The 22,900-nt window shown below is 37.7% G+C and overlaps 2 protein-coding genes across 2 annotated transcripts; one reads left to right on the top strand and one right to left on the bottom strand.

Annotated features, from left to right (window-relative positions):
* Positions 1 to 75: 75 nt before the first annotated feature.
* Positions 76 to 8,371, bottom strand: LOC121639005 (transmembrane channel-like protein 7). Its single transcript, XM_041984153.1, has 16 exons — positions 7,806 to 8,371; positions 6,384 to 6,648; positions 6,152 to 6,300; positions 5,261 to 5,416; positions 5,093 to 5,178; positions 4,869 to 5,014; positions 4,646 to 4,793; positions 3,421 to 3,603; positions 3,064 to 3,209; positions 2,859 to 2,976; positions 2,612 to 2,709; positions 1,757 to 1,940; positions 1,551 to 1,681; positions 1,159 to 1,314; positions 985 to 1,063; positions 76 to 878 (listed from the first exon to the last, which is right to left on the bottom strand). Exons 1-16 carry the CDS (start codon positions 7,819 to 7,821, stop codon positions 678 to 680), a joined length of 2,262 nt encoding a protein of 753 aa, XP_041840087.1. The 5' UTR covers positions 7,822 to 8,371; the 3' UTR covers positions 76 to 677.
* Positions 8,372 to 9,628: 1,257 nt separating this feature from the next.
* Positions 9,629 to 22,832, top strand: tmc5 (transmembrane channel like 5). The gene is made up of 21 exons (XM_041984147.1): positions 9,629 to 9,649; positions 10,076 to 10,260; positions 11,292 to 11,494; positions 12,588 to 12,665; positions 13,364 to 13,480; positions 13,619 to 13,721; positions 15,591 to 15,672; positions 15,802 to 16,062; positions 17,414 to 17,556; positions 17,657 to 17,801; positions 17,919 to 18,071; positions 18,361 to 18,527; positions 19,054 to 19,129; positions 19,226 to 19,323; positions 19,420 to 19,515; positions 19,615 to 19,690; positions 20,223 to 20,356; positions 20,542 to 20,715; positions 21,179 to 21,257; positions 21,398 to 21,487; positions 21,571 to 22,832. Exons 2-21 carry the CDS (start codon positions 10,187 to 10,189, stop codon positions 22,165 to 22,167), a joined length of 2,946 nt encoding a protein of 981 aa, XP_041840081.1. The 5' UTR covers positions 9,629 to 9,649; positions 10,076 to 10,186; the 3' UTR covers positions 22,168 to 22,832.
* Positions 22,833 to 22,900: the final 68 nt, after the last annotated feature.

Here is a 22,900-nt window from a genome sequence, read left to right as displayed (position 1 = left end):
ACTGTCAAAAACGCCGACAGCAGCGCCCTCTGGTGGATCGGAGGTGGACCAACACACAACAAACTGGGGGGCCGATAGAAGTGATTATTTATTTCAATGCAACGTTTCCTATTAAAATAAGCCACCGAAGTTATATAAAAGTATAATAATGTAAAACAGCATTTCCTCTCAAATATGACTAAAATATAATCATTAGTTATATTAATCCATCAACAAAACGATATTTTAAAGCTTCCTTTCACAGTGTTACTCAAAAGCCATGGTTACAGTTTGGTAGTGGAAAAAGTATTAATATCAGCATTATTATAAAATGTAAAACCAGTAAATACATGCCAATGCAAATAGTTACTATAATAAGAAAAAAAAGATAGTGTTAATACAATAAAAGTGCATAAACATTTTTTATGTCCAGTAGTTTAAGTAATTGAAGCCCTTCTTAGAAGGAAAAGTAGAAAAACACGACATCTGACCTAAAACAAAGAATTTTGTTTAGTTTAGCAATATTTCCATTGTCCACACGTCAAAGGCAAGATGTCCAAAGGAGCTCACAAGTTGTAGTGTTTGCACATTTAACAAAACATAGGGGAAAAAAGAGAAAACAATAATAATTTACAGATATTCTTTTTACTTTTCCAGTCTTTCATCTGAGTTTTGTGCTGGAATATTAGGTCTCTGCCTCACACGTGTGTGGAGGAGTGTGGAGGTGAATGTGCCAGGAACACAGCGTCATCGAAGTTATTGGAGAAGCTGGTGTGGTAGCTCGGGCTGCTTCTGCTGCCACCTCTGCGGGACTGGGAATTGGACACTTGGGATCTAGGTGATAAGTGCTGTTGGGCCTGGTACAGCTTCCGGATCAAAAAGCGTTTGTCCCGTCCCTCCTGAGAAACAAAATGGCAACAAGATAAGTAGATTTAATTTCGCACTGCTTTGGGGGGGTAAAACATGATTTCAATCAAATGTGCAGACTGTTAGGAGTGAACACACCATGGCTAGCTGGTCCCTTAGTTGGTTAATGACGCGCTTATGAGCCCCAGCCAGTGCAATCACATAAAACATGGCCAAGCTGTAGAAAGAAAAATGTAAATGAAGATATAAAATGCAGCAAGACAAGAGAATTGGAAATGTGTTGAGGACTAAAATACCAAACTGGCAACACACCATGTAACAACAAAGAAAGAGACAGCAAATGCCTCTGATGAGAGAGCCCAAAGGAAGGTTTTGACTCCAGGTGACAGCTGCTCCACTGTAGATGGTACCACTGCCCAGTGGGTGCTGTAATTAACAAACGGTCCACACGCCTGGGAACAGCTGATCCTGTGCAAAAAGATAATTATCAATATGAAGCAACAAGCCCTCTGAACTCGATTAGATATCAGTTTTGAGAAAGATATTATTGTTATTAACATTTTCCCAAATGATCACCGGAGACAGAGAAAACTCCACATACTCCAGATCAAATTTAAGGAATATCTGTTTTCCAACAAGCAGTTCCTCCAGAGAATTCCAGGACTGCAATGCATACATAAAAATGACTTGATGTTACAACTCACTGTGCCACACTGACTGAAACAGGCACACAAGCGAGAACCAGACCAATCAGCAACACAGCGAGGAAGAAGAAGTTGGAGCTGGATGCTCGGAAAGGACGCGTTGCCGGGCGGCAGTTGTGAATTAATGATACCTAGCAAAGATTCAGAAAATACTTCAACTGAAGGCTTTTAAAATGATTTTAATAACGAAAATGTACAGAACTCACCTTTTTGATGTAGAAGATGAAGAAATACTTGATGGTGCAGATGGCGGGCAGAATCGGACAGTAGAAAGTGCCGATCCAGCAGATGGTCTGACCGTAGACGATCTCCAGCACATTCTGAGGAATAGCAAACTCTTGCTGGCCCCACATCTTAGCCATCCCACAGTTGCAGTACTTCACAATCAACCTGAAGAGGAAAAGACAATGCAACCGATCAAAAATCACATTACAAGGAGGAAATTCAACTCAAGGAGAAGGTAGTAATGGCCCTCTGACACACGCAGTAGCTCATTAAACAAACACAAACCCCTGTTTTCCAAGCATGCTAGGGATGGGCGTATCGACATCCTGGAGTTGATACTTCAATATTTTATCAGTCAAAATATCGGATCTAAAACTTATTATGAACATAAGACACCAGTGTGCTGATACAAAACATGCTATTTATTTTTATTCCTGAGATTTTTAGACAATAAAATTACATGCAAAAAATCAATTGCAGTGCATTCCTTCCATGTCACATGATGATAGCAGCCTATCAGATATGACGATGTCTTGGTTAATGATGATGCTACTGTTAGTGATGATGTTCTGTTTTTATAATTTACTGGTTAATGCAACTTCTTGAGAACTGTTAAATTATATTTATTACATTAGTAATATAAATTGCATTTAACTATATTCAATTAAATTCAACTGATGCTGTTTGAACAAATAAATGTAGCTGAGAGAAAAGTAATTACCTCTGAAATGTGTTGAAGTATTATGTAACAGAGAACTGCAAAGTTAACACCACCCTAAACAAGTTTCTACAGAGTCCGATTTTTTTTAATTTACTTTGGAAAAGTGGCGTCTTACTTTCGAGGAAACTCTACGAAGATTGTGACTGCAAAGATGATGATGAAGTCAAAAATGGTGAGTTTGTACATCTCCTGACCCACGCGGGTCTCCCAGCACTGCAGACAACATTAAAGGCATGGAAATGTTTAAACAAAGCAAGTTCAGAATAGATCTTTTGTAATTTCTGAAACAGGATGTCCTGTGGTCTACATCCTACTTTGCTCGGAGAACAAGCCTCTTTGGTGAGTGTAAGAAACGAACTTACAGAGTAAAGCTCGTGGTTGTAGCCGCAGACACAGGACTCCGTGCCTTCACATTCAGTGATCCGAGACCAGAGAGAGAAGAGCAAAACTCCAATACTGGTCAGTCGCATGAAGACACACCTGTGAGGACAAAATAGGAAAAAGGAAGGGATTACAGCCATCTTTCAAGTTAATATCAGCATCTGTAAACAGGATGGGCCACTGTACCTCATGAGAGTAAAACGGATCTCAAATGCAGGTGAGTAGTCCTCATAGTTGATGATGACAGAAAAGAGAAGGGGGGTGATGAAGTTGGCCAAAGTGATAACGATGGAGGGCAGATATTCATAGATGAGATCCAAAACAAAATTAATCTGCAAAGTGGGAAAAGTATCATCAGTGGAGTTTTCATGAGGCTTTTTAAAAAAGAATGAAGATATCTAACAGTGAAGAGTGGACAAAAAATAAAAACATAATGGTAGGTGTCACATGGGGGAAAAGATTTTTTAAATGAGATTAAATCCTTTTTCAATAATAGGAAATGGCACACCTGCAACAGAGAGTGCTTTAGAAACACACCAGTACCTTTATCTTTTTCATTTGGGCATCCTGGGAGAAGATGGTGGCTACGTAAATGCTGTAGAAGCAAGCAGCCAGCACAGCGATGACGAAAAGGTTGAGGATGAGGCGGATGAGGTAAATCCGACAGCGCTCCTTCCGAGTGCGATGAGCTATTTTCTTTTTGATCCTCTCCTCCTCCAAATCAGTCTGAGGATGTAAAGATATCCAACTTTTAGTTTAGATAAAAATTAGGACTGTCAAATAATTAAAAATTTTAATAAGATTAATCACAGCTTACTAATTAATCATGATTAATCACCACTGGCGAGTTTTTATATGCCTGAAATTTGCACATTTTTAACTGTATTCTATCAACAGAACGAGCCAATATTTAGTGTTAACTGACCTTCCCTTGGGTAAATTTCAGATGTCCAAGGGTCAGTAAATGCAGCACGTAATTTACTTCTATATGTTGCTCTGCATCGTCTCTACCATGTTCTAGATCAGTGGTTCCCAAACTTTTTTCCCTCGGGGACGCCCTTCATGCATATACCAAAATGCCATGGACCCCCTGCTCCACCCTGTGCTTAAACCATGCTGGTTTTAGGCTTTTAAAAGTTAGATTCTCACCATATGTAATGTATTGTGGTTGAGTCCTGTCCTTGGATAAAGCCAAAGTTAAATTAACAACATACAACCTTACTCTTTTTTCCTAAAAATGTGAAACAATTTGTGGACTTTAGTCACAATGACTCTAATGTTCAAGGCCTCAGGGATCCCCTTTGCTCTTTGGGGGACCCCGACGCCAGGTTGGAACCACTGGTCTAGATCATAATTCATAAATCCTACAGCATCATCTCACCAACCATCTCCATGGTGATAATTTTTGTCATAAAAGCAGCAGATGTGAAGTTAAACAGTCAACACTGATGAAGAAATTCTGATAAAACTGATGGTCTAGATAAAAAACACGATTTTCCTTTTATCATTGAAGTTTGAGTGTTTGTGCAGCAGTGATAAAAGTCCTACAGCAGCATCACCCAAAGTAAACACCTGTTGATAATATAGAACACTGGCTGTTTATTTTACCCATTTTTTTACATTAGAGGATCACTTCAGTTTTAATAATCAGTTAAATATTTCATAAAATCAAGACCTAATAAAAGGTCTCATTCGTGCCGCCCTTTTTTCTGGTCAGCGGTCTTCTGCTGGCTGAATGGCCTGGTCTAGACAAGATTGGCACACTAACCTTGAGCTCATAGAGCAGACTGCTCCTCTTCAGCTTGGCTGCGTTCTCGTTGGTGATGCAGAAATCCCAGCCAGCAAAGATCTTGTTGCAAAAACTCTGAAAACGATCTTCATCCTTAACCAGGTTACGTTTAAATCCCGTAGCAGACCTTAAAGATGCCATACACTTACACATAGCTTACACATGCCACATTCAATTTCTCAGAAATGTACCTTTTCATTACCTTTTAACAATCCATATAAGACTGAGGAAGAGGTACGCTATGGTTGCGAGCAGGTAGGCCAGCGCCAGGTTATATGTTAAGTTCGGAAAGTGGATTTTTTCCACCTTGTAGAATCCATAGAAAAGGTAGGTTTGTTCCAGAAAGCCCTGCAAATTAACCACAAAAGTTGAGCTCAGAAAAAATATGGATTAGCTTTACAGGCCATCAAATAAATAAGGACCTACTTCCCCAGAAAGCAGATCTGTAATGTGCTCATGAAAGACGACAAGACCTTGACGAGCACTGCTACGATACTGGCTGCACACGCGTCCTGTAGTAAAGCACAGAAAGATACAGTTTGCATTACTTGACATTTCAAACTGAAGAAAAAAAAAAAAACGTCATCCTCGTACCATCATCCTGGTTGAAGGTAGCATTTCCCGAAGCGTAAGGGGTAATGATGATGGGCAACATGACAAAGCTAAACATGAGCAGGAAAATGATCAGGTTGAGCAGGACCAAGAAGCGCAGGAAGGAGAAGTAAGACAGGATCCCTGTTCCAAACATCCCTAAAGAAAGAAAATAGAAGGGAAACAGGGAGAGGTTAACACTGATGGTAATATTACAATTATTATAGTTTCTAAATGTCTAAGTCTACAGTTCTCCATCTGTGGAACGCATACCACTGGTAGTACTCGCGCTATATGGATATGATGGTTTTTATTTGATGATACAAAAATTATGGTTAAAGTGGGATGAATAGGCGTTTTTTTCAATTTAGCTTTGATCATTTTTGAGCATTTGGGGCCAATATGTTAATAAAAATAGATTAAAGAGAAAAATAAGTATCAGATCTGATTTAATCTCTTAACCATACAGCCCAGGGACTTCAACCCAGATCCTCCAGACCCTAGTCAACCTCTGTAAGGACTAGACCACCACTCCTCTGATGTGATATCTCACCTATGATGATCATATATACTGTATCATCATACAGGCAAGATTGTGCTGAAAAGGGAAAAGATATCAAACAGGATGTGGTGAATATTTGTTTAGTCAGGTCTATACTGAGTGGTTACCTTTGAGTTAAACAATGATGGTTGCCACCACTCAACAAGTAATATTTTCATTAGGAACTACTGTACCGCTTAAGTGTGTCTGATGGAAAAAGGATAAGTCTCTTCTATTTTATTGTAATACTCGTCATAAAAATTGTACTTGGAGAGCCTGATATCTTGTGGGGTGGTATGATGCAAAAAAACATGAGAACCACTGGTCTAAATAATAAAGTTTCATTCTTTTACCCTCTATCTGGTGGATGTCCCCCCTCCAGAGCTCCAAAGACCTCAGGCATTCCTGAGCATCATCCCTCAGCCTCCTCAGATACCTGCCGGTGTTTTTCCTCCACTGTCTCCAGCTGCTGAGCTCTTGGGCCTCCTCCAGACGCTGCTCTCTAAGACGTGATACAGTCAAACACACTCATGATACACAGCAATCATGAAGTGTAACTAGCATGTTAACAGTTCTGGTTCCTACTTGTTTCTACGTTTCTCAGCCATGGGCCTGGGTAGCTCTCTGATGGCTCGCTGTTCCAGCTGACTGTTTTGTCTGTCCTTATGTCTCCTGAATGTGCTAATGCCCCATCCCCAACTGCCTGAGGAGCCAAGCCTTGATCTGGAGCTGTTTCTCCGTTTGGAGCCACTGGTTGAAGACTTCCTGCGGTAGAGGAGGGACTGGTAGCTGGGGAGCTGGTCCAGAAGTGGGTTACAGGTGATTCGTCCGCTCCGATCAGTGAAGAACACTTAGAAAGACAGACAAAATAAAGTTTGAAAATGTTGAGGCAACTGTTTGTGGTAATTCTTACATCTAAATAATTGCTATGTCAATATGTATTAAGCTTTATAGGTGTCAAAAAAAAAGTTCCACTGAGGCCCAGGTCCTCTACATGGCCTGCCCCTTTCCATCTGGTTTAGTGTAGTTGTGGCTGTTATGTATTTCTGAAACCTTTTTTTTTTTTTTTTTACAACAAAATGCAGCTTCACCCAATATAAGTACTGCTTAATCTTTAATTTTATAAAATAACATTGTGGTCTGCGCTCAACTAAAATTTAACAGAATTTATTTTCTGAAAACTACTTGTGTGTTCATTTTAAAAAAAAGACAACTTATATTTTTTTATAAATATCTGCTATAAATTTGTTGTCATTTTTGAAGAACCACATTTTTATTTCTATTTCTAAGTTTTAAAATAAAGAAAAACATCTAACTTTTCCTAAAAGAGGACAGACAGACTTTCTTCTATGGGATGGACATATTTGTGTATATATATATATATATATATATATATATATATATTTAAACTGTTTTTTTAATGTCATGATTTGAGGAGTCAATGCAATTATTCCATGAAAAAAAAAGAAAGAAAAATGGCTAAAAACCTGCATTTGTTATTATATATTTAAAAACATTAGGTGGATCTTTATAATTTTTAGCCATGTATTAAGAGCCATTGTGAAAGGTCCAAAGAGCCTGTTGCGGCCCCTGGTCTAGAAAGAAGTACATAGTAGTCGGCAATAATTTCTTCTTCTTCGTATTTCCTGTCATTTGCTCCTAATTATCATTTAGAATTATTATGCATAATCATACATGTCAGGATGAAACTGCAGCCAATCATTATTCCAAGGAGCAACATAAACTGACAAAAGAAAAAAAGAGTATTTTTGTTTACTTGTATTTGTTCCATTACCTGACACAACAGCAAATCAATGGGGGGAAAAAACTGCAAACCCCGTGCTGTCTGTCAAAGTTTTTACTAAATCATTAACTAGCAGAACAAACTTAGCTTGTTGTTGTTAGCCTGGACTCAAACCACAAGCTAGCGTTTTTAGCCGGTGAGCTAGTGCCGAAGTAGGCAGAGTTTGTTTCCAAGTTGACAACTAAACAGACTTTCAGAGTTACCTGAGTCGGCCTCCATCGTGTCCTTATCCGATGGAAAAAACTGAACAATTTATAAGATTATAGTTGCTGCTAACTATAAACCAGCAGAATATAAAAGTATCCTGGAGGTGAAACTCCAGCAGTCAGGAAGACAACAGCCTGTTTCCACAAACCACTTCCTGAAAGAGGATCCAAAGAAGCAGCCAGCCACAACCCGTGTGTTCATAGAACTATAGATATATGTTCGTATAATATACAACCAGTCAAAATTATGAAGGCAAGGCAAGTTTATTTGTACAGCACAGCCCAACGACAGGGTGATTCTGAAACGCTTTCCCATCTGATTTAATGGGAAAGCGTGTCCAAACTTACAGGCATGCACCAAAAAAAAAAAAAATGTTTGTATTTAATCTGAATGTGGGCAACTTTGTAACTTTGATAAGAAAGTTGATGCACATTTCTTGACATACATATAACTTTAAACTTGCAGTCATGTAGATTTTAAACAGCAGAAAGCAAATTTTTTCATGACTATTAATGATAAAATTGATCATTTTAAGTAATTCATGTATAGGTTTGAGTATAATGAAGTAGAAGTAAGAATGATAATTAATTTTTAAACATTATTTAGCAATAAAAGCTTAAGCCTGTGTTTTAGAAATGACTTTAAAAGTTTACGCTGTTCAGGCCAAGACTGCCTATAGTCTCAATACCAGCCCAGTTTCACACAAAGTATTAGTGTTTTTTTTTTAATGTACAGAAAATTTAGGTGGAGTCACTTGAAAATAATATAAACTCTTCATTTGATTTAAGGCAAAACAAAACCCATATCAAAGTTCAGACAGCACATTTTAATTTAACCTAATTGGTAAAAAAAAAAAAAACTTTTTGGCAGCGTGAAAATTGTCAGGTTGTCAAAATGGTCAATATTCTATGAGTAATCAGGACATTTGAATTTAGTGACAGCATCATGTTTTAATTTTTATATTTTACTATTCTCTATTACTGTCCTTTTTTTCTGTTCCTCTGGTTAGGTCCAGCAAGGTTACATAAATTCCATAATACCAAATAAATAAGATAAAACAATATATTTAAATAAAGAAATAAATAATAAAAAAAAGATTATCAAGAGGAGCTTTATAGCCATGAAGCTTCTCTTGACAAAGCAAATTTGTGCAGCACAGTACAGCAGCCAGACCATCATTCTGCTGCCACCATGTTGGACAGGACAAGTTAAAAAATAAATAAATAAATAAATCACAAACTTAAAACTGTTGGAACCCCTTGGAAACAAGCCAGTAAAAAGACTGCGTTTATTAAAACCAGTTCTTCAAAGGGGAAAGATAAACCACTTAATTGTTAGTTCAAGCAGTTTAGTAATATAAAAGAAATTAAGATATATGAAAATATAAAGAACTATGGGATTTTGATATATGTATTGGATAAAACAAACTGCACAATCTGACGTCCACTTTCTGTAGAGTGTTTTGTTGCTATTTCTTCATTAATTAATTTTCTTTATCTGTAAAGCAGTCTTATCAGTCTGCGTCACTACTGGTGACTATCCATTTAGCACAGCATAAAGTCTCACATACCCTCCTTCAATCTTAACAAGGATATAATAGTGGCCGTGTTCACTGTGAAGTCTACACTGTGGACTCATTCTGAAGAAGTGGACTTTTACCTTATGAGCTTAGCTCCTACTTCCTCGTAGGCTGACAACCCTTTGAGTTATCTCACTGGCACAGTATGTCTCAGACCGATTCACAGCTGCTTATCACACTTGGTCTATATGAACAACAAGTCCTCTAATATTTAATCAGGACATCTATCTTTATTTTGTCTCTTCATTTCAACACAGTAAGGTAAGCAGTTTAATAGTAACATGGCATGTGAAACTATCTGACAAAGATCCAGGCTATTTGACTTTTTTTCTTTGTGTTTAGCTTAAATGAAAGATTGATTTTCTGTGTTTATTGTTAGACTCTACTGACTTTTTGAGGGACCCACAAAGCTATGTTTGCTACTACATGTGGTTGAAACCAAATCTTTTTAATAAATTAATGATGAACCCGTGAGGATGAGAGCAAGAGATTAAATTACACCTGCTTCCCTGTAACAATAGAGCTATCATTCTACTGAAACCCACTTTGCCTACACACAATGTTTGGGCTCTAGCAAAGCTGAATGAAAGGGCAAATCATTGAAGGTTAAACACTTCTAAGGTCAATTTTAGGCACAAACAAGTTTTTGTTCATGCAGTCAAAACTGTCTATTCTTTTTTTTCACAGTGAGTTAGACGTGGACTGAGAGGTCGACTTTTAAAAGAGACCGAAGCAGAGTGAGCTGAAATATCATAGTCATCTTCAGAGAAGAGCAAAAGGATCAACTTAAAGGACTTCATGGCAACTTACAGTAATGGAGGATTCTTCAACCCTGCTTACCATGACAGTGATACGCTGGAAATTGATAGAAGGTTTGTGGTACCAGTTGTTCAGTTATTTTAATGTGCATCAGAGCAACATTTTATCTGATAAATCAGTATAGTTTTAATAGGATGTTTGTCTCCTGTTTGCATATGAAGACTCTGAAAGAATGAACAGAATATCCGCAAGGAACTGAAACAACTATAGATGTGCTTTTTATCCTGGCTTGTACCATGCTGGCACATTTTGATGTTAAATGTTTTGTGTGCAGTGTATACTTTAAAGTCTTAGCCTTTAATTAAGCGGTTTCTGCACTTTACTCACAAAATTAATCCTGCACCTCCCTGCAGGTTTGTGAGTTCCTAACATGACCCATTAGAGAATGACGAGTCCACAGCAGCTTTGCTTGTTTTATTCCCAGTTCACTTAGAAGTGAACTGAGCAAAGAAAAATAAACAACTATTTTGTTTTTCAGCTGATGACTTATATTGAAAGTATTACATACAGGTATAAAGTGAAGTAAAATAAACACCCAGGTGTGTATTTTTATGCATTTTTAGGGTATTCAGACCTAATAGTGAACTTAGGTTTTACTGTTTGTTTTTTGTAGTCAGTTATGATAAGTTTTGTAATTTGACATTCACAACATTCGGTCATTGATTACTAGTGTGGGGATGTTGTGGGTCAAAAGATGCCATCTCCTGCTTATTTATGCACCCATTTTTGTGTAGTTCTTTGTAGTTTTATGAGTTAAGTAAGGGAGGAGTGCTACTGATGAGAAATTCCTTACAGAGAGAGAATTCCTATTGCTGGAATTCTACTATAAATAGAAGCTTGGACTCCATTAAGCTTGTCTGATTCACTGAAGAAGGCTAACAAGCCTTAGTGGTGTTTAAGGAGTCACTACGGCTCAAACTGAGTCATTTTAAGTTGTCTTTAAAGGAGAGTACCTTGGATTTTTTTATCTTTGCATTTAAGTTTTTGCAACGTGCACTTCAGATAAATGTTGTGCTGAATCCAGAAAGATCTCCTTCACAAAGTTCTTTTGAATCTGATAATATTTAGTCTTTTTGGCTTTCAGGTCTTCTAGCAAAACCAACCACATAAATCCATACGCCAGGGAGGGTCCAGCCTTGTCGGGTGAGAGACTGGAGTTGAGACATGATGCTGCACTGGGAGCACCTCGAGGTGGATGGGAGGATGCAAGCGGGAGAGGAAGAGAGAGCATCCCCATGGACCTCATCACCACACGCCCAGGGAGTCCTTCGTGGCAGCATAACCTCGGTGAGATGACCATAACTAGGAGACATAAGCTCATATAGCTTATGTATTTATTTATTCGAGTAACTCTTAACTTTTCCAGATTTTAATGTCGATTTAAAATAGTGAAAGCTGGAGGATTTGTTCATTTGGACTGAAAATAGATAACATCTGGCGTTTGAGTGCAACGGGAAAAATGTTAACTGTTTTACGGACTTATATTAAATGACTGTCCAGTAGCTGCGGGTTTTAATCTGCTCCAGCTTAGCCTGGCTTTAAAGGGAACATGAGAAACCAGGTGTACATGCTAAGTTTTCCTGATGATGCCGTGGTTAGGGAAACAAAAATGGACACAGCTTACTTTTTCTCCAGAGAAACACAAATATATTGTTAGATCTGACCTGAGGGCTCTGAGACTGATAACTCGTGGACAAAAATGAGACTGAGTTTTTTTTTCTTTATTTCTTTTTTAACCTGTAGTCAAGATGTGGTCTGTCCTGCTGTGTGATGCTGGCATCTGTGATCCAGTAAAAACTAGCTAGCTTGATTATTTTAATTATGATTATCAGAAACAGCCTGTAGAATACAGAGTAACTCCTTCTCATCATGCTGTCTAGTGACATGCAAATCAGGGACGCAGAGATGCATTAGCCCACTAAGTTTTAGCCCACAAAGCACTGATGGTTAACCCACTACTACACAATATTAAAGACTTTAATTGACTTGTTTTAGCAGGTGTTTTCAATTTTACTGACTATTTAAACATGATATCTTTAGGGAATGAGGAGGCATTTAGAGTGCAAATTTAACTTTAAGGAGCGGTGAGAATTAGTTAACAGTTCTGAAGTTGCAGATTACAGTTAAATGAATTCTCCAGGCCAGGAGAAGAAACTATGATTGCTGAACAGATCTCTATGGACTGGTTCTGACTCTTGAGGCGGAATTTGGTTTCTCTCTTCTCTGTGGCAGTACAAGATGTCAGACTTAATAATGGAGGGTTACTCTGACTCAGACTCATATACAATCACACTCGTCGTTACACAGTGTCCATTATAGTTGCTTTATAGCACTTGTTTTGATACTTCCTCTCTTTCTCTTCCTGACTTTTTAAATTCAGATCAGAGCACATTACAGATCGACCCCGACTCCCAGCATGATCAATTACCATCTGTTCGACTTCCTTCCTCAATGACAGGTATTGGTTGAACAGATCTCTCATAAGCGAAAGACTGCAAATCTTTGTCCCTTTGCAGTCTTTCTTTGAATGTTGCTGTCAATACACATAAAATTCCAAAGTGCATGAAAAGACAGTCTTGGGTAATGAGCATGCAGCCCTTAGAAAATCTCATTAGATAATTATTAATGGAATCTCCAAACATGTACTGGAAACTACAACAAGGAAGCTGGCTGAGAAAATAACCCAAAGCACACATCTTACCTTTGATAATCACCTGATGTGATAACAATGTGTCTTCTGAGATATGACACATTATGGTATATAAAATATAAAAAGAGCAATATGGATAATTCATAATGTTGGTTATCGGGAACACACAAACTCATTATTCCTTCAGTCAAAATTAATAAAATTTACTGATATTGTGGAATATCAAACAATCCAAATAATGTTCAAAGTTAAAAATAATCTATTACCAAGAAATATCCAGAAATTATTCACTATTCATGAGACTCATATCTCAAGTAATGTGAACAGAAAGTATTAAATAAAACCACCTTATCTCTATCAAACTGCTACAGGACATGAAAACCCAGCTGGGTTTCACATCTGTCACACATCTCATGTGTTTCCCATTTGCTCTTTAAGTAAAGAAAAGCTGTTATAATCACAACTTGCATCAAAACACACTGGCAATTTCATCTGTGTTTATCCAGGCAACATGACTATGAGATGGAGAGGAATATCAATGAGGAGGATGAGTATGTTCCCTAATGCAGATCCTGCCCGTGCAGCTTTCACAGAGGTTGCAATCAGGAGTGAAATGGAAAATGGTAAGTGCCCGCTGGTGCCGGATTAAAGCTGTTAAAATCATGCAGTGTGAAGTGTGACACTGATTATGCATTCTGGATGGTAGCTCTCGGAGAGATAAAAGCAAATTCTTGTCATGTCATTCTTCTTGTGTCTGACAGAGGAACAACAGTTGGTCAAGGAACTTGTTGCTTTGTCAACACGGGACCAAATCCAGGCCATCCGTGACCTTCCGATGAGTTTTGAAGCAAAGAAACATATCAGGTAAGTTGAGAGGTATAGTAAAAGGTGATGAGCAATCCCTTCCTAGAGTCATTCCAAAGCATGTAGTTACTCATTACACCCTGCCAGGAACCATAAATTAAGTGTTATGCAAAGATTTGGAGTTATATATAGCGTGACCTAGTGTTCAAGCAAAATAGATTATTAAAGAATCAGCCATTGTACATATAGACAATCAGCCAGACTTTATTTATATAGCTCTCAATTGGTCTTGTTGCTTATTCTCAGTGACCTACTGGCTCAAGAAGCCTTCATGCTAATGACTTCTAAAAAGGAAATCCTCATGTCTGACAATGAGCCCGTAAACAACAAGTTGCAGAAACCAGCACATCTTATATACGGTCAAATTTTCACCTACTTGAGTAACACTTCCACTGCAAAAATAGGCTATCTTAATATAAGAAAAAACACACTTAACTTGAGAAAACTGAGACACTAATCAAATGAAATAATCTGCCATTGCAGTCTGATTATTAAAGTTTGGTGAAGTAGCTTGTTAACGCTTCTTTTAGTGTTTCTTTTTCACTCATAAAAAACTATTTATTATTTAATTCAGAAGACTCATCTTGTTTAGTTATTCTTGTTTTAAGATCTTTTCTCTTCACATGAGAGAGACACACCACTGAAAGAAACATTGACAGGCTAGTTTTTTGCTTTATTTTCATTTTAAAAGACACTGAATGTGTGTTGTCTAAAGCTTAGATTTTTGAGGAAATTTTACTCAGTGTAATTATCTTACTGCACTGGCAGATTATTTCACTTGTTTATGGCCTGAATCTTGTCAGTTTAAGTGTGCTTTTGTTTTTGTAGTGTGTGAATTGGTACTGGGAGGTCTTCAAGCAAGTTTTCTCAACTAAAATTCAACAACAAACCACAGGACAATAAGAACTAAACTGTTGTTTAATTTTTTCAGTTTCCTCCACACTGAAACTTCCAGTCTGAAGATTAGTCCTATTCTGCCTCTGCCTTTTTTTGACCTTTTTTTAATAGTTTTTTTTTTTTTTTTTTTGGTCATAGCAGAAATGTTGGGAGCATTTCTACAATAAGAAAGTCCTATGAGACAACCTCACCAGATGGCTGAATCCTCAGCTGATTTATTTTGATGCAGAAAAGCAGTGCTTATCCTCTAAGCTCCTCTCAAATGACTGAGGTCCTCATACTATCTCAAAAGATCTGCATCCAGTTAGAGGAAATTCATCTCTACCACCCTTATCTCCAATCTTATTCTTTGTAATGTGTATTCCTTGGTAGAAATTCAATTCTCTTTTCATCAAAACCATTTTATCAAACATCCTCATCACTGCAAACATTGCACTAATCTTCCTCACAGTCTCTAGCTCCACTATTAAACCATCTCTTACACTTTTCAACTTGCAAAATCTTATACCCAGTGTGGGCATTTAACTCTTTCCCAGTAAAGAGCCATGGCTACCAAGTAAAAAAAAACAAGGTGCTAATTCTTATCCCAGTAGCTTAACACTTAGCTGTGTCTAATATAATTGGCAGCCAGTGCTTTATGAGAAAAACAAGATTGCATCATCTGCAAAAGTGCAGCCACTCTTGTACTTCACTCACATGGGTGCCAGAACTCTGTTTTTTTTCTAGCAGAAAATTGCATCGAGTAATGTCACCTGTGGATTTAATATTTTTGCTCAGTGATATTTAAGATAAAACACACACACACTGGTCTCTTTTTTCAAGACGTCACACAAGAAATAGTGAAATGAAAGTCCAAAGGTTTTCATGCAAACTAAAGCGTCCCGTCATTGTTACAGATGTTTCTCTTAACCTGTGGATTTTAAAGGATAAAGTCATTATCAAACTCCTTTATCTTATAAATTATCTCCACAGGAGCCAAGTACAGGCATTCATGTCCTCCAAAAGATCTCGCCAGTTCACATGTTTTACAGAATGCTCTGAAAATGTATCACTGGTAAGTGTTCCATAAATGGGGGGCAATGATATGCAGCAACTCTTATTGAGTTTATTCAGCTAATTCACAAGCTGTTATTGTATGCTAAATATGTGTATGCCATATAAATGTTGCAATCTGTTGTCTCAGTTTTTACGAAGGTGCGGTTACAGTGTAAGATCAACCAGGCAGACCCTGGAACTGTGGCATGGCACCATGAAAGACATTGGTGGGAAGTTTGGCTCCAGTGTTCTCACCTACTTTGTGTTTCTCAAGTGGCTTCTGTTTTTCAACATTTTCTCCTTCCTGGTCAACTTTGGCTTCATCACCATACCGTTGCTTGTGCACAACCCGTTACCAAATATACCTTCAGATGTAAGCTTCAGAGGACTGGAGCTACTAACTGGAGTTGTAAGTGATTCTTTTAGAGATCAGTAAATATTTAACTGAATATTAGAACTAAATTGGTCATTCAATGTTAAAAGTAATTTAAAAAAAACTTGTACAGGAAAGGAATAGCCAGTTTTTCTTCATCACAAATTGTTTACTTAGGGAGACCCTGTGTGTATGACTTTAATCACTGCTGCACATAATTTTAAACCATATCAACAATTATATTAGTGTTTATTCAGTATAACTGACTGTTTAATTTGATCCCTGTGTCTGTTTATAGGCCTTTGCTTGAAAATTGCATATGAAATTCAATAATGAATTTCAATAATGAAATGAGTATACCTCTGCAACCACAAGGTCTATTTTAATACTTTGGGAGTCATAGTAAAAGGAGATTTGTTAAGATGTGTAAATATCAGTATTACCAGTGAGGAATAAATGAATTTGGCACACAGGACAAAGAAAAATGTTTCAGACTTGCCTATAAAAGAAAAAAATACTTTCAGGATGAGTGTGAATATCTCTTGGGAATGATTCAGCTGTTGCTCTCAACCTTTATTAAAATATAGTAGGAGATGTGAACATTATCTCTGATAAAGTGAAGCATAACTAAATTAAAGAGGTTTTAGCACAGACAGTTCAGGAGAAGCACAGTTTGTCCATCTGTTTTCAACGTTCCCAATCCATGAACCTCAGGGTTAGAAGGTTAACTTCAGCTGTCATTTCTGGTGGTCTGATGACTTTTAAAATCCTCTTTATAAAAAGTAAGTGGTCTGTAATGCTGTATGATGATCACTGACATGGCCACATTGATGTAGAACAACAAATAGAAGTACATTGCATGGTGCATTCACTCTTACTTGGATATCTGAGGTTTACTCAGGTAAAGTTCTGTTTTTTTTTGTTAAAATTTGATTGTCTATTCTTGGGGTGGCATCTTGGTTATCATATAGATTTGTCCACCTCTTTGGCACAACTCATCACTGAATAAGCTGCGTGCACTTACACCCAAGATAAAATTGCGTGTTGAAGTGATGATCTCGTAACTAAACAAAAGACTATTATAGAGAGAGAAAACAAAAAAGCACTGCCTCTAGCACGACACCACAGCACCTGGGTCCAACTGGACTCACAGCAGTCTGACTACCAGCTAACTATGATGTCCGTTGCTTGTGTTGTTCTTACTCTCATATGCAAGATGCTTTTCACTTACAAATGACTGAATCTGCCAAATGACTGTAGAATTTAGAATTTAGGTCCTGGGGCCTTAAAAGATTTTAATCTCCAATTCTAGTTAAAATGTTCTAATTAGGGCAGATTTTTTAATTAACAACAAAATTATTTGCCATAACAACAATTTCTTCTTTAGGGCTACTTCAACTATACTGTCATGTACTATGGTGGCTACAGCAATGAAACTCTTGGGGGTCTGATGGAATACGACATGCAACTGGCCTATTTCTTCACCATTGTAGTCTATATGTTGCTGTGTGGAGTCACACTTATTTTCAGGTTAGTTTAGTTTTCTGTGTAACTTTTTTTTTTACCTCCAGTTTACAATTTTCTCCCTGGTATGTAGTCATTTTTAAAACCTGTATTAATTCTTCTGCAGCATGGCAAGCTCATTTAAGAAAAACTATGTACTGGTAGATCCAGCTTCGCACAGCTCATGGCAGCTTCTATGCAGCTGGGATTTCAGTGTTACCAATGAGAAAGCAGTAAGACAGCGCAAGAGCAACCTCGGTGTCCAACTCAAGGTAAGTCGATAACACTTTCTCAAAACACTAGTAAACAAATTTCAGATAGTTTTAAAAGTTTGATTTTTGTTTGAAATATTTGTTAGTACCATGTCTGATCTTGTGCTGCCACTCTAGGAGTCTTTATCAGATAAAGCCCAGAGAGAACAGCTGACGTGTTCTAAAAAACTGAGCTACTTTGGGGTTCATTTGGGCGCCTGGGTTCTCTCCACTAGCTTGGCTGTTGGCTGTGGAGCCAGCATATTCTATCTCTGCCAGTATGAAGAGCAGGTACACAAATCAAGACTTAATATTGAACTGGAAAATGTATTTCTGCCTCTTGCTGTACCCATATTATAGGAAAAATAGAATAATTTGCACAATTTCAGATGCATTTTAATGAACAATATTTGTAGAAAAATGGTACATTATACTTTATGGCATGTTAGAGTATTTCATCTTTATGGGCATATGTCATAAACCTGAACGTATTGTCATTTACAAGCCGTACAGCATTTGACTATGTCATGGCAAACACGCCGTCAATAGGCACAATGTTAATTCTCTGTTATCTTTATAGAGGACATCAGACAGTGCCAGCTGGTCTCTGCAACAGGAAGCAGAAACTCTTCTCATTCCCTTTGTGGTGTCTCTGATGAACCTGGTCATTCCACTCTTGTATTCCCTCTTCAACAATTTTGAACACTACTCCAGCCAGCGCAGGCAGATTTATGCCCTGGTCGGCAGGTAAAATAGCTTTAGAGTTAATACATAAGGTTTCAGATTTTGTTTTTTTATTATTATTATCATTATTTAAGTATCTATATAACTAACTTTTAGATTATATTGTTATTTAAAAGAGAACAGATTCATATCTGACTGGAGCACATACCCACTTAGCTTAGCTCAGCTTAGTCGCAGAAAGGCACGAAATATGGAGAAACAACTGGACTGTAATATGTGAAGGAAAGCCGTTCCGAGCTTTGAACTATGGGTTCTTAGTGTCTTTATTATTCAGCTTATAGTGTATTTTAAAGGGCTGTATGTTTAAGTGACAAATTATCAACTTAAAAAATAAAGGTCATTTGTATGGAGATGGCAACAAGTTCAATGTCAGAAGTTTAATCAGTGGCAAATATAATCCTAACTCAGTGGTCTAAGGGCTCTCACATTTATGGAGATTGATGATCTTACATAGTTCTTACAGAAATGAAAAACTATTATGTCAATAAATATTCAATGACCTTACTTTACTTTTTTTTTTCAACTGCAGAAACGTCTACCTCAGGATGTCCATTCTGGGTGCTTTGTGTTACTATTGGATGAATGTGATGCCTCAGAAATATTCGGTAACTTATTTTATTTTATTTTATTTTATTTTATAACCCCATCACCTTTCTATATACACTAATATAAGTTGATTGATAAGCTTGTTTTCCTGTCAGTGCTGGGAGTCCATGGTGGGGCAGGCTTTGTACCGCCTGGTCATTGTTGATTTCCTTTTTCTGATGTTGGGATCCTTCATTGGAGAGTTTCTTCACAAGTCAGTTCCACAGTTTTAGTTTTTTAAAATATTTTCCACAATCACTACAATGTGGTAAAATAACCTCAGTTATTAATCAGTGTTTCTCTATAATAGTGTGATTGGGACCACAATACAACCACGTCTTGGGTTGCCAGAGTTTGATATAGCCAGAAATGTTCTTGAACTTATCTACGCACAGACTCTGGCCTGGTAAAAACAATTCCTTCACCGCATATTTCAAGATCAGCTCAGTGGTATTGAAATCAATTATTTTAAAGTTAGATTGTTTTCCTTTTTTGTCCTTTGTAGGATTGGAATCTACTTCTCTCCTCTGCTACCAGCCATCCAGATTCTCAAATTCTTCATCTTGTTTTACTTAAAAAAGGTAAATGTGGGTTTGCAGCCTGACTAACATCCTGATAATAGAGACACAGGCAAATATAATTTAGTTACTGCCTGAGCTGCTCCAAATACTCTTTAAGGCTCATGTTACTCTATTTGTGCAGTTCTGTCAATAATTAATTAAAATCCTTTCATTACATAGACCAAGTTCTCTATTTTGTGTCATGGAAAGGGGTTTCAGATTTATGGGGCAATCATTATGGTTGAATTGTACGAGGTCCGTCAATCTTAGAAAATGAAATGACCTCAGTATGATTTGTAAGGTGATCCAGGGTGGATCTGGTGTTGCTGAATGTTTCATGAACATCTTGAATGACCTTCAAAGCAAAGCTATTCAGAGCTTTGACATTTTTTTTCAATTGTGGGCTGAAATACATATGATTTTAGGCTGCAAGTGGTTTTGTAAGCTGACAATTTAATAACACGAGTTATTACAAGAACAATGTCTGGAAAAGCAGGTGTCTGTATGTGTGCATATTGGATTACTCATAGGTGTCTTTCTGCACATGCCCCAGGTCAGCCTGACCCGGAACTGCCAACCTCCACGGCGATCAGGCAGGGCAGCTCAGATGCAAACAATCTTCATCTTTCTCCTCTTCTTCCCTTTCTTTGTGGGAGCCCTGTCAATTGTTGCATTCACTGCCTGGAGGTAACAAGACATGACTTTAACAGCATAGAGGCAATTAAATTTGCTAACAGAATGACTTCTTTTTAACACATTTATAACTAAATCTATTCATATATGCTGCACTCTTTATCAATAGCTAAACAATCCCCCCTAAACCAGACCTCAGATTTGTTTTTTTCTACCATGTTGTGCTCCACTCCTTTTAGTCTGACTCCTTCAGAGCAGTGTGGTCCTTTTCGGGGACTCAACAACACCTTCAGTGTGGTCGGAGTCTGGATAGATCATCTTGAAAATATTCCAGGTTCTCAGTGGGTGGTGTGGATCTACCAAAATGTCATCAGGAGTGAAATCTTCTACTTTCTTATCACAATCATCATCCTGTAAGTGTAAATAGTACGACTAGTTTGTAGAATACTGTGCTGCTCAGATAAATCCACTTAAAAACCACGTTTTGTTTCTTGATGTTTGTATTGCTTGTATTCAATCACATGACTTTTGCAGGCTGACAGTCTTTTGAGCCCAACTAATGGTTCACATGATACTTTTCTTGATATTTTTTTATTTATTCGCCCGTTTTATGGCTTTACAAGGAAACTTAAAGTGACTTCAATCAGTTTTTATGATTTGAATGATTGGAACAGTAAAAAACTAACATGTAAGCTTCCAGTAATCAGAAAAAAGTTGGCCGCATTAACTCTGGTTTGCAGTGAGCTAGACTGACCGTCACTTCATGTCACACACAATGAAGCTGAGGAAATGTCATGTGAATACATACAATTCACACTTCTCTTTTTGCACTTTTGTTCCATAAACTTTAACCCTCTTTATGTTTGTGGTGCACAGTGTCATCATATACATCTTCTGGCAAATCACTCATGGTCGCAAAAAGCTTATTCTCCTCCTGAGGCAGCAGATTGTTAATGTGAGTGTGTTCAGAAAACAGGCCCTAAATATCTGTTTGCCTTTTTTAAGCTCATTTTGTCGCTCTTTTGTCCTTCCTTTTTAACCTTGGATTAATATTTCCATCTGCATTTTGCTTCTCGATATGTCTTCTCTGATCAGGAGGAGAAAGATAAGTCCTTCTTGTTAGACAAGCTACAGAACCTCCAGAAATCTCACCCTAAGTATCCCAAGCAGACAAAACAAAGAGTGGTATGTTGTCAAAGCGTTGTTATGTATGTTTGCGTCTTTGAGTTTCTTGGCAACGCTTCTGATTACCCTCCTTTTTTTTCCAGCACACAAATTCACAGTCTAATGACCACTCTTCAGGGGGTCAGTCCACCTCAAATGCCATGATCCAGGCTTTACTGGCTCGCCAACAGTTTGAGGAAGAGGAGGAGAGATTCAGCATCAGTGGAGTGCCTGGTCCCTCTGACATTTCCACTTCCAGCGCTCTGATGCAGGCCATGTTGGCTCGTCAGAGAGCTGAAAGAGAAAATGAAGAGTTTCACCAGCGGCCTGAGGAACACCCTTTATCCCACAGTGCCTTTGCACAGGCCATGGCAGCCAGGCAGAGTGCTGAGGGTGAAGAGAGGAATGAATACTATAGTACAACAAATTTCTCTGAAAACAGATCCAGTGCTGTCACACAGGCCATGCAGGCCAGACTAAAAGCAGAGAAGGATGGAGAAAATGATTCATATGACCTACCATCACCAGTGTCGAGCACCGTGATTCAAGTCATGGAAGCCAGGCGGAAAGCAGAACAAGAGGATGGGATCCAGTGGGTCTCTGCTCCATCACAAACCCAAGCTCCACCTCAATCCAGCGCTCTCATCCAGGCCATGTTGGCCCGGCAGCAGGCACAAAATGAATATGATGATGGTTATTGAAGAGAGGGGGATGTTTTAGACTGAAATCAAACTTTGTCACTTATAGTTAATTTGCATTGTTCAAATATGTGTTTTTTCTGACTGCACACGTTTAGTTCTGCTGTACATACAAAAGAGATAAGAATTGCATTAACAAGGAGATAAGAGAGTGCTGGTACACCTCTTTAACAATCTTTTATATATCTAATTTTATATTATTTTTCTATTGTGTAGAAACTTTATAAGTTTACTAATTAAAAGGCTTCTTTCATGTAAAATCAGTTTAAACACTGTATAGAAAAATAATTGAATGCTGCGTTGTCGACGTTAATAAATTAAAATGAAGTCAGACATCGTCTCAGAGGCTTAGTTGCAACCTGTCACTGATACTTTTCAGGAAAAGGAAAAAAAAGAAATACAGACAACAAAACTATGTAATCTCTGTAAAACGTTAATAGATAGAAAATGTTACAAAAACACACATGAAATATTCTTTACCAATAACGAATGGGACTGTGATTTCGCAAACATGTTCTGATGAGGCAATGCTGCCCTCTGCTGACATTATGTTTCACATTTTGAGTCTTTTCCCTCCCCAGTCCTCCTGTCTGCGACCCATCCATTATTTCCAGCTAAATATTTTAAAAGAGCATCTTCATAATTATTAAAATGCATCTGAATGAGAGAAGACTGAGGCAATAACGTGTCATATTTAAATAAATTTGGTTTAAAATGACCACCCTGAAGTAAATTG

This window comes from Melanotaenia boesemani, chromosome 4 (assembly GCF_017639745.1).
Source record: "Melanotaenia boesemani isolate fMelBoe1 chromosome 4, fMelBoe1.pri, whole genome shotgun sequence".
NCBI classification, from domain to species: domain Eukaryota; kingdom Metazoa; phylum Chordata; class Actinopteri; order Atheriniformes; family Melanotaeniidae; genus Melanotaenia; species Melanotaenia boesemani.
The sequence above is the reverse complement of the archived record's forward strand: the minus strand, read 5'-3'. Positions and strand labels throughout refer to the sequence as shown.

What these genes read in the sequence shown, in the direction of transcription:
- LOC121639005 (XM_041984153.1), bottom strand. An exon ending in TCTTTCTTTGTTGTTACATG is followed by an intron (nt 1,064 to 1,158) that starts GTGTGTTGCCAG and finishes TTCTTTCTACAG; the next exon opens with CTTGGCCATGTTTTATGTGA. An exon ending in TAAGGGACCAGCTAGCCATG is followed by an intron (nt 879 to 984) that starts GTGTGTTCACTC and finishes TTTGTTTCTCAG; the next exon opens with GAGGGACGGGACAAACGCTT.
- tmc5 (XM_041984147.1), top strand. Translation starts at nt 10,187, where the DNA reads ATGGCAACTTACAGTAATGGAGGATTCTTCAACCCTGCTTACCATGAC. An exon ending in ACCTCGGTGTCCAACTCAAG is followed by an intron (nt 17,802 to 17,918) that starts GTAAGTCGATAA and finishes CTGCCACTCTAG; the next exon opens with GAGTCTTTATCAGATAAAGC. An exon ending in TACGCACAGACTCTGGCCTG is followed by an intron (nt 19,516 to 19,614) that starts GTAAAAACAATT and finishes TGTCCTTTGTAG; the next exon opens with GATTGGAATCTACTTCTCTC.